The sequence below is a fragment of the Papaver somniferum genome, chromosome 1, assembly GCF_003573695.1.
Source record: "Papaver somniferum cultivar HN1 chromosome 1, ASM357369v1, whole genome shotgun sequence".
Lineage (NCBI taxonomy): Eukaryota > Viridiplantae > Streptophyta > Magnoliopsida > Ranunculales > Papaveraceae > Papaver > Papaver somniferum.
In genome coordinates this window covers 22,742,496-22,753,440 of record NC_039358.1, presented here as the reverse complement: position 1 = coordinate 22,753,440, position 10,945 = coordinate 22,742,496, and the positions used below count along the sequence as shown (strand labels likewise).

At 37.5% G+C, this 10,945-nt stretch overlaps 1 protein-coding gene across 3 annotated transcripts; it reads right to left on the bottom strand.

The window, feature by feature from the left end:
* Nucleotides 1-3,323: 3,323 nt before the first annotated feature.
* On the bottom strand, nucleotides 3,324-8,651 carry LOC113281183 (ABC transporter B family member 9-like). 3 transcript variants are annotated; one of them, XM_026529854.1, is made up of 13 exons: nucleotides 8,588-8,651; nucleotides 8,227-8,490; nucleotides 8,027-8,081; nucleotides 7,718-7,893; nucleotides 7,385-7,606; nucleotides 7,050-7,288; nucleotides 6,409-6,934; nucleotides 6,029-6,302; nucleotides 5,314-5,944; nucleotides 4,921-5,149; nucleotides 4,560-4,826; nucleotides 4,209-4,472; nucleotides 3,324-4,050 (listed from the first exon to the last, which is right to left on the bottom strand). In XM_026529854.1, the coding sequence occupies exons 2-13, from the start codon at nucleotides 8,488-8,490 to the stop codon at nucleotides 3,409-3,411; spliced, it is 3,789 nt and encodes a 1,262-aa protein (XP_026385639.1). In that variant the 5' UTR covers nucleotides 8,588-8,651; the 3' UTR covers nucleotides 3,324-3,408. The 3 variants fall into 3 exon arrangements, with proteins under 3 accessions (XP_026385639.1, XP_026385644.1, XP_026385650.1); XM_026529859.1 differs by having other exon boundaries at nucleotides 3,409-4,050; nucleotides 8,227-8,495; nucleotides 8,588-8,637; XM_026529865.1 differs by lacking the exons at nucleotides 8,027-8,081; nucleotides 8,227-8,490; nucleotides 8,588-8,651 and having other exon boundaries at nucleotides 3,409-4,050; nucleotides 7,385-7,544; nucleotides 7,657-7,759.
* Between the last annotated feature and the right edge of the window lie 2,294 nt (nucleotides 8,652-10,945).

Below are 10,945 nucleotides of genomic sequence, written 5' to 3'. Positions count from 1 at the left end.
GCTGGGAAACTCTGTTATATTTTGTTGGTCTCTACTTGGGAATTGTTGCTGTTATTAGATATCTATTTCATGTTACTTGTGTCTTGAAATATAGATTTTAATTTCATTCTTCTAAATGATGTCACATACATTCAGAAGAATGACTTTCTGAACATTATACTTATGTGGCAATCAATAGGCGATTAACAGATGGATGGCCTCCTAAATTTCAATATGATAAACCTAGAACCCTGAACTGTATTCAAACTTGTAAACAAACATCCAATAGAACATCGTCTTCATTTTAACTAAATATTGTCTCAGAGTTTCTTGATGTTTTAGGGTATTCTACTATTATTTTGTCTTAGGCTGTTGATTAAGTGTCTTCATCCTTGCTCTACTTAGTCAAAGGAACAAAATTTGAATGAACTCTGATGTGCCAGCAAGCAAAGCTCCTGCTGTTTTAGCATTAGGAATAATCCCAAGAACATGAACTCTTGATGGGTGTTAAGTTGTAAAGGAGCAAGTTTTGGTTCTGTGTAGTAGGGTACTTACTGTTATGCAGGAGGGGGCCGTGGATCTGTGGTTCAGATATGCTGTCCTATGTTGTTGTTTGTGAGTTTTTCACTGCAGGAAATATGCTGACCTTTTCACAAGCTTCAATTAAGGTTATGTTGAGTTGGCTTGTTTTTTTATAGTTGCTTATATATATTTGGTCATGAGTTTTATGTCTGCACTTATTAGCATGCATGTTTTATATGGTTACCAATTCAAAATTCGTGGTTGTCATAAAGAAGCGGAACTCTTTACTTTTTCGTCATGTTCCTTGCCTTCAGCCTTTATTTATAGGTTGCGTACAGCTGTGGTACATTAACGATTGGATTATCCGTGACTTCATTTGTATTCATCTGCAGCAGAATCTGAAGTTTGGTATGAGACGTCTGAATCTGGTTTTTGGGGTCCAGAAAGCAAAGATGTGTAAGTTGGTTTAGCTTTGTTCTTTTGGAATTGTAGAATAGGGGTTTGGTATTCAGTACGATTATTGGTTGTCTCTTTAGTAGGTTTCGCGATTTCGTGAGATGTAGGAGGTGATTTTGGCGTACAGATTTTTCACGTTGGGAAATTCTGAATTTTATGTAGCAATTCTTGTTATGTTTTCATGTTTCCTTACTTTCCTCTTCATACATATCTGCCACCAATCATCGAATTGCCTCTAGCTTGTGTTCACTTCATGCAGAATCTGAAGTTTGGTAGGTCGCCTCCATCAGGGAATACTGAAGTGAAGAGAAGTGACTTAATATATCTCGCTCTCTTTTCCTTCACTGATTGTGGTATGATTTTGTTTGGATGCACGTGTCTGAGACATAGTTGCAGTTTTAATTTCAGAGGATCAAATTTGTAGATTTTATCCCACTATATCTATCCTAATGAAGAGAAAACTCGTTTCTGTTCATATTTGGTCTTGCATTTGAGACACCAGAATAAATTCTTAAGCTATTATTAGAAAGCCTGGTATCTGGAAGTTGTAATTTTCTTTTGTGGATCTAACATTGGTTTTGTAGATTGAATGCTCTTTGTAGGAAGGAATGGCATCACTACCCGTCATCTTTTTTTCATTCTTGATGGCACTGCTGCATCCACACCTTATTTGAACAACAAGAACAAAGCATCTGATAAACAATACTCTCTCGCCCATATTACTAATTCTCCTAGATATTTTCCCCCCCATTTGTTTGTGATGCAAAAATTAGTTTCTATGATGAACAATCCTGAGAGATCAGTATTCATCCTTCTGCAAAAATTTGTCTCTCATTCTCTTATTAGTTACTACTTACAGCGCGTTTGGTTCAAGGAATTGGATTCCTGGTAATCCAATTCCGGGGGAATGTGACCAATTCCTTGAACCAAACGGTCCAGACCAACTCCATGTAATTGAGAATTTTGATTCCTAGGAATCCAATTCCCCCCAAAATAATTGATTTCCATTGCATTGGTCTAGTAGTGCAATGGAATTGGATTCCAAGGTAAAAACACAAAAAATTGGATTACCTCAACCAAACGCTAATTTTTTGGAATTGAATCCAATTCCAGGGAATTCAATTCCAAGAATTGGATTACCCCATAATTGAATTCCTAGGACTCCAATTCTTCCAACCAAACAAGGTGTTACTATGATATCTGAGAACAGACTTTGTATCCCGAAACATTTTTTAAGCATCCTTTCAAAACAAAAGTGAAATTCTAGCTACAGTTTGACAGCACAGCATGAACCCAATTGTTTCTGTTTTCAGGTTTTAGATTGTGTAGCTGCTTATATAATCATTGCGCTGAAAGTCCATGAATCTTATCCAGATCTGGATTGAATGCAGCAGACTCAACTTTCAAATATTCTTGTTTATTTGATGTTGCAGCTCAAAGATCTTGAGGATTATTCATAGAATGAGATAATTTTTTTATTTGATGTTGCCTGTACATTCCTCATAGAATTGCAACCTTCTTGAGGAAGCGATTCAAATAAATGGGAGGTAATTTTCAATTTCATGGTTCTGTCTGTATGTCGCCCTTACTGACACTAAGGATCTCTCTGTTCGTTAAGTAAATTTGTAAATTTTAGGTTCTCGCAGCATTACCTTATCTCGATGGACAACTCACCAGCCAAGTACAGATCTTTCTTTATCCCATATCTGTGGCAGCACATGAATATGTTTGGAATGTACAAACTGCTTCGAAGAATTCCAGAGTTAACATGTGATGAACTGAACAACATTTGTTCCTCCTGAATATCAAACGAGCAACTCTTTTCAGTTTTGGCTTTCGGTGTGTCATGCATTTACGGAAGCGGGACCGAAAGATAGTCCAAGTGTCGAACCTCCTTTACAGTGGAAATGATTAAGGCAACATAACAAGATATGGGTGTCAGCCACTTTAGAAGTCTCGGCTAGCCTATAGTTAAACTCGAAATCTGACTAATCTTCACTTATGTGTATGTCATGCCTAACAAGTACTAGCAAGTAGCAATTTTGTTGCTTAATTAGGTTAAAGATCAGTTTTTAAGTTTGAACTTGATCACAGGTTGATGCACTCTTGATCGTTTGCTTTCTCCTGCTAATTTATTACTTGTGGACTGCGGCCATTTTCCTTGAATAGTTTTCAAATGGGAATACAGAGTCGAGATTGAAATTGAAACTTCAGCTCGAGTCTAAACAAATGCAACACGGGAGTGGTGCTTTGGGAGGTATACAGGTTGGTTACTGATCAGGGTGGAGAATAGCATTGTTCATTTATGTATATGTACAGAACAGATTCAGAACTGTAGTGAGAAAACATTAGTTTCTATCCTTCTACTATATTTCAAATTTTTACTCATTGGAAGGCTATGTAAAATTGAGCCACAACGCCACAACTATAGAAACTAAAAAAAAAAAGATGTTACGAAGAACTCATATGAAGTGCAACAAGAGATGCATATGCTCCTCCGTTCATTCTTATAAGGTCCTCGTGTTTACCATTTTCAGCTATAGATCCGTTCTTAACGACCGCAATTATATCAGCACCTTTGATCGTAGAGAGACGATGAGCAACAACAACAGTCGTTCTGTTTACCGTTACCCTATCCAGCGCTTCCTGTACAATTCTCTCCGACTCAGCATCAAGTGCACTTGTTGCTTCATCAAGTAAAAGGATCTTTGGGTCTTTCAAGATTGCCCTGGCTATTGCTATTCTTTGTTTTTGACCACCAGATAATTGTACTCCTCGTTCACCTACTGACGTATCGTAACCTCTTGGAAGAGCTGATATGAAATGATGTGCATTGGCTGTTGTAGTAGCTGCAATGATATCTTTTTCTGATGCGTCTGGTTTTCCATAAGAAATATTTGTTCGTAATGTTTCGTTGAATAATACAGGTTCCTGGCTCACTAAACCCATTTGCTGCCTTAACCAACTTAGTTTGAGATTTTGGATATCAACTCCATCTAGCAATATACGACCAGCATCTGGATCATAGAACCTCTCTAACAAGCTTATCACAGTTGATTTTCCACTGCCACTCTCTCCCACAAGTGCTACAGTCTGCAAAAACACGATTTCATGTAAGCAACTTCTCCAAGTAAAAACTGCCCTGCAAGTGCAAGCTAACATGGGTGTTGGACCATCATAAACCCAGTTCGGTCAGACAAAATCTGCAGCAATTTCTCAAGAACGAAACTGAAATAGAAGAAGACGCATACCTTTCCAGAGGGGATGCTCAGACACAAATCTCTGAAGATTTGAACATCAGGACGAGTTGGGTACTTGAAGCTGACGTTTTGCAATTCAATGTCACATTTTATAATTTCTGGCGTTATCCCCTTATCGCTGCTTGAATCGATCTTAGGTTTACTATCAAGGATTTTAAAAATAGAAGCAGCAGAATCCTTGGCTTTGTTAGAATCTGGAGAAATTGCACTTGTTTGTGAAACTCCCATTGCTGCCATAACCACAGCAAAGAAAACCTACGGCATAAATTGTATAGTATTTGTTAGAACCAAAATATGAGAACCTTGAAAGCCATAATTACTGAAATGGATTTCGTGCTTTACCTTGAAAACCTGTCCAAAAGTTGCTTTCTCATCTTTGATAAGTCGAGCTCCAATGTAGAAAACAAGTGCATTGATACAGTAAAGTACGGCAAAGGAAATGCCAAAACCTACACCACTGACAACCCCTGTCTTAACTCCTGCTTTCATGGGTCCCTTGCATTTTTCTTGGTAATGATCCATTATTTTTTGTTCTGCACAAAATGATGCGACGGTTCGAATGTTGCCAACAGCATCATTTGCAATCTGACTAGCTTCTTCATACATAACCTGTTACAAGACGGGCAAATGATTGCTGTCAAAACAAGTGTCACAATAAATATCCACTGAATTCAGAAGAAAAAAAATGAAGAATCCAAAGAACCTTCGCATTCCCGCTGAAGCCTTTTACAGACTTCATCTGAAAATATGATTGTAACCCTATAAAGAACGAGAAAAATAAGACAATCATTGTTAATAGCCAATTAGCCGTAAAAGCTATAATAAGCCCTGCTGTGACCGTCGAGATGTTCTGAACAATTAAGGCAAATGTATCCCCTACGAGACTCCTCACATTGGAAGCATCCGTCGATAACCTTGCACCTATTGCCCCACTGAAATGAAACACAAAAAAGATTCACTGTTAATAAATCTAGTTTGATTTTTTGAATTGTTGTCAAGTTAAGATCCCACCCTCGGATAGGAGGGACGGAAGGAGTACGTTTTGTGCAAAAGTTAGATGTTTGTATAATAGATTTATGTATTTAGATTAGAGTACCTTGAATTTGCAGGATCGTCAAACCAACTAATTTCTTGATGCATCACTTTTGCATAACACATGGACCGAATTCGCTGAATTAGTTTACCACCAGCAATTCCGAAAAAGTATAGTTGGCATGGAATGGAAATGAAAGCTGCGCCAGCTAAACCCACATAAATTAAAGACCAATGCGCAGAATCCTTATGCAGTTCATGCGGTGGTTCATAAAACATCTTGATAGCAGACGAGAGCAGAAGTCCAAAAACTGGAAAGATCGCACCATGAACGGCAGCAGCAATTGTTCCGATGATCAGAACTGGTAACTCTGGCATGTTCATCCACATCAGCCTGGTAAACGAGTAGTTATTCTGCACTTCCTCCGTCTCATTGTTTTCCTCTTTTATATGTTCAATTCCGCCACCAGGAACACCAACGCTAATAGATAAAGAACGTTGACTTCTGGATAATCCTGTAGACTGTCTTCTACTGCTAGACCTGTTCATGTACTTATTAGCTGCATCAGAACTCGACATTCTTACATCATCTAGATTCGAAGTTGTTGCAACCTCGCTTTCTCTTTTCCCTTCTTGTAAAAGTATGAGCTGCGAGTAAGCACCGTCAGGGTCCTGGATTAGCTCTGTGTGCGTACCTGTTTTGACAAAGCGATTAGATATTTAGAACATTATGAACCATCTTTAAGTTTGAAGTTGGAATGGTTGTGTTTTGAACAAACCTTGCTCTACTATTTTTCCTTGGTGAACTACTGCAATCAGATCGGCGTTTCTTATGGTTGTCAAGCGGTGTGCAACTACTATAGTTGTCCGATTCGTCATGACTCTTACTAGGGCATCTTGAACTATTTTTTCAGATTCTGCATCTAGCGCACTAGTTGCTTCATCAAGAAGTAGTATCTTTGGGTTCTTCAAAATGGCTCTTGCGATAGCAATTCTTTGTTTTTGTCCACCTGAAAGTTGGGTTCCGTGTTCGCCTACCAAAGTATCTAGTCCCTGCAACAACAGTGTATAAAGTATAAACCAATCATCAAAACAAAAACACAAATTAAAAAGGAGAGTTTTGTTTGAATAAGAAGTATACTGGATTAACGAAATTCACCTGAGGCAACTTATCGATAAAATTTGCAGCATTTGCAAGTTGTATAGCTGTCCTTATCTCTGCATCAGTAGCATTATCCTTCCCATATGCGATGTTCCCTCTTATGGTGGTCGTGAATAATATTGGTTCTTGGCTTACTAACCCAATTTTCTCCCTTATCCATTTCAGTTGGATGTTCTTCAAGTTCACGCCATCAATAAGAACTTCTCCAGCTTGGGGGTCGTAAAATCTCTCTACTAAACTAATCACGGTTGATTTTCCGCTTCCGCTTTGTCCTACCAAAGCTGCGGTGGTTCCACTTCGAACAGCAAATGAAAAACCAGAAAATATTTGGTGATCAGGCCTTGCTGGGTAGCTGAAGTACACTTGCTTTAATTCAATATTGCCCTCCATATTTTCTAACGTAGTACCACTGGTATCGTAGGCATCAATCAGTGGTTTTCTTCTGATAGCCTCAAACATCTTGTAAGCTGCAGCTTGCCCTGCTGCAAATGCATTCAAGGATGGCAATGCTTGACCAAGAGACCTAAACAAAAAAGAAGCAAAATCAAGACAGTCAGGAATCAGAATCTAATGGGGGTATTGGTTGGGCCAGGCCGAATCAAATGAAGACTTGCACTTTTAATTGACTCAAAACTCACATTCCACCGGTCATAATCGCTATTATGACGTTGATGACTTGTCCACCATTGTAGCCTCTCTTTATGATGATATTGGAACCGAACCAAACAGCTAAACTATAACTGCAAAATACAACTGTAAGGACTGTGCCAAGTCCTAAGCCAGAGATCCATCCTTGTTTTACAGTAGAATTATAAGCAACTGCTATCAATCTGTTGTACTTTTCAATGGCTAGATTTTCCCCTGTGAAAGACACGACCTAAGACAGAAAGACAACAACAGTAGTTCAGTATCTTCAAACGTATTAACTGTTTTTAAGATGTGGGAACTCATCAATTGTTATGCTGAGTCTTACCGTTCGAATTGATCCTACGGTTTGTTCAACAACATTTCCAGCTTCAGCGTATGCAATTTGCGCACGACTAGACAATTTGGACATGTATATATGCATGGCAGCACCAGTACCAACGATTAGAGGAACACATGCTAACATTACCATGGAGAGAAGCCATCCTCTGGTGAATGCAACAACAAAGCCACCAATGAAAGTCGAGACCAGTTGTATAAACTTCCCAACCTATTAAAGGAACCGAAAAACAAATAAGTTGAGCTGTGTCTAGCAAATACCTACTGGATGAACATATCGAAGTTTGAGTCTGATCAGTTCTCCAAGGACTATAGTTATCACCTTTTCGCCCAGTGCATCTTGTATGAGAACGGTGTCTCCAGACATTCTTCCAATAACTTCACCAGTTGTTGTTTCAGTATCGAAAAATGTTATGTCCTGCCTGAGAATAGTTTTCAAGTAAAGCCCTCGGATACGAGCCGCTTGTCTTTCTCCAGTCACCATCCAACATGACACCTCTAAACAGGTCAAGCGTAAGTAGATAGTTTTTGATTATGATGACAACTCATGAAAGCTTTAAAAAAAAAATGCTGCAGATTAAAATGAATGGCATAAAACATGTACAGACACAGAATCGAATTGAGTACTTACGGAGGAAAGAAGCAATTCCAGTACCGATAGCCAAGTATACGAAGTTCAAACAAACCTTCACAGAACCAAACAATTATAAACGTAAACAAGTTGAACTGAATTCAACAAAATGTAGTCCTAATCTTAAGCAATTACTGAATGCCCTAACCAGCAAATAATCATGATAAAATTAACCAAATCTTTGGATTAGAAAAAATTGCCTTTGAAACTGCATGAACAACATGAAAACGATCAGATGCACCAAACGAGTTAATGAGCTGACCAAAGATTAACGTCATAAGAGGTTGTGCTAATCCATTAGCAATTGCGCAAATTGTACCAACCACCATTAAAACAACATCATATTTATCTGCGAATGCAAATAACTTGTACATTGCTACTTTCTGTTCTTCTTTATCACCATTATTACTACCATCACCATCACCATCATCATCCCTAGCAGTATCTTCTTTTTTCTTCGTCATCTTTCCTCAATTAACAAACATACATGAAAAGATTGTTAGTATTTAACAGAAACAAGCAAACTCATCTATATTTTAATCGGAAAAAAAAAAAACTTACAATTGTTTCTTCTTTATATTTTACGTGCTCTTTTTAAGGTTCGTTTCCTCTATTATGATTCTGAATCTAGACTGGGTATTAATACAGTATATATATATATATATATATATATATATGGTGATTAGGAATTAGGAATAGTTAGGATTCTGTTGAGGTTAATATCTGAAGTGGTGAATTTGTATCAAAAACAAATTATTTGAGGTGAACGATTCGGACTTTTAATGCCGTTGATTTATTAAAGGGTAATTAATGAATGGTTGGATGAGGGTGCGTAATATACACATTATTCGTTTGGAGTTTAAATTTTTTCTTTTCTTTTTTTTTTTTATTTAAGAAGAGTCATGTGAAAAACACTTTCAGGTAAAAATACTTCTGGAAGAGTAGGTGTGTGTGTTTTTTTTTTCTTCTAGAAGAAATTTATCGTATTTATAGGACTATAACTTCTAGAAGTGGTGAAATCTTTTTTTTTTTTTTTAAGGCTATTATTGGGGCGTCACACCTTAATAGAGGGGCTTCACTTGGATTCTTAATGTCCAGAAAAGTGGTTATGGGATATCCTAACACATATACATAATGTCTAGATTACCCTTTAAGTAGAAGTGATTTTACGTCCATGTTTGAATTAATTTTAACCGTAGAATTTTATTTGCATGTAGTTTTACGTCCAGGTTTGGATTAGTTTTAACCGCAAAAGCTCATTTTACGTCCAGGTTTCTTTTAATTCCAACCGTAAAATCCGATTTTACGCCCAGTTTTCTTTTAATTACAACCGTAGAAGTGATTTTACGTCTAGGTTTGGATTATTTTCAACCGTAGAAGTGGTTTTACGTCCAGGTTTGGATTAATTCCAACCGTAGAATTTTATTTGCATGTAGTTTTACGTCCAGGTTTGAATTAGTTCCAACCGTAGAAGCTCATTTTACGTCCAGGTTCCTTTTAATTCCAACCGTGGAAGTGATTTTACGTCCAGGTTTGGAATATTTCCAACCGTAAAAGTGATTTTACGTCTAGATTTGGATTATTTCCAACCGTAGAAGTTTATTTTACGGCCAGTTTTCTTCCCACAACAACTTTGTCCCAGAATTCACCAAGTATACAACAAAATTCATTAATTTAATTTTTATCGAATTAAATTAAATTAAAATTAACTAAATAAGGGTTGTTTAGTCATTACAGAATTATTTGAGATAAGGGGTTTTTGATATTAATTATGAGTGACCCGTTTTTATCCTATTAGGTGACGCCTCTCTAATGAAATGTGACGCCCCGATAATAACCTTTTTTTTTTAGGATTTTACTAATTTTCACTTTACCTTGGCCATATTTCTTCTAGAAGGCCTCTACGGATAAAATACCCTACGAGTTGCCCTTATAAGCTCAAAATCACCGTTAAAAGAAACGTGTTCGTGCTTCAGTGATAATATACAAAACATACCGTGTTGGTGCCATACTACATTACCCCACGACATGCCCTTTGTAAGTTCAAAATCAAAATTAATTATTATAGCAAGCACAATTTAAGAGAAGAATATAAAATCTGGGATTATCATGTTTACCACAACCAAAATTACAGAGTGAAGTTATACATACCCCGAGTCATAGCTATATCCTCTTGTCTCACTGATACTTCGATGCGCTTGTCTTATTTCAGTTTCTTATGATTAACAAGATTAACCCTATGTTTGTTTACTCCTGACTCATCTGAGTCGTCTGGATCTGAATCATCTGGATCTGAGTGAAATCACCTGACTCATCTGGATCTGACTCAATATATTTGTTTTGAGTCAGATCTGACTCATCTGACTTAAAAAGCGTGAGTCAGTGGTTTGGTCCCGTGAGTCAGGGGTATTTTGTTGCCTGACTCAAATGGTTCCGAGTCAGGGGTTATGTCTGAGTCATAGGTCGAGTCAGATCTGACTCAAAATGCAAAACAAACGGTCTGACTGCTGACTCGGCCCGAGTCAGAGGTTGACTCAGATCCAGACGTCGAGTCAGCTGCAAACAAACAAGATGTAAGTTAATGTTTCTGATTGGAGTACATGGGCAGAACATATATTTCTCCACCCTGACTATACTAGATGACCGCTGTCACGACGGAACGGCCAAAAAAAATGACGCAAAATTAAATTTTGTACTCACATTTTTGTTCGCCATAATGGCACGGAGTCAGGCTTGTAAATTTGTAAAGCGAAATTGTAAAGCAAAGAGATGTATCACTTTTCCTGAAATGGAGTGAAAGTATCTCTTTTCCTGAAACAGAGTTAAAGTATTTCTTTCTCTGAAACGGGGTGAAAGTACCACTTTTCCTGAAACGGGGTGAAAGTACCACTTTTCCTGAAACGGGTGAAAATATCACTT

Excerpts from the sequence above, each read along its gene's own strand:
- LOC113281183 (XM_026529854.1), bottom strand. The coding sequence starts at position 8,490 with ATGACGAAGAAAAAAGAAGATACTGCTAGGGATGATGATGGTGATGGT. Across the intron at positions 7,894-8,026 it reads TGGAATTGCTTCTTTCCTCC|AGGTGTCATGTTGGATGGTG; the intron begins GTAAGTACTCAA and ends TGACCTGTTTAG. Across the intron at positions 7,607-7,717 it reads AAGATGCACTGGGCGAAAAG|GTTGGGAAGTTTATACAACT; the intron begins GTGATAACTATA and ends TTCCTTTAATAG.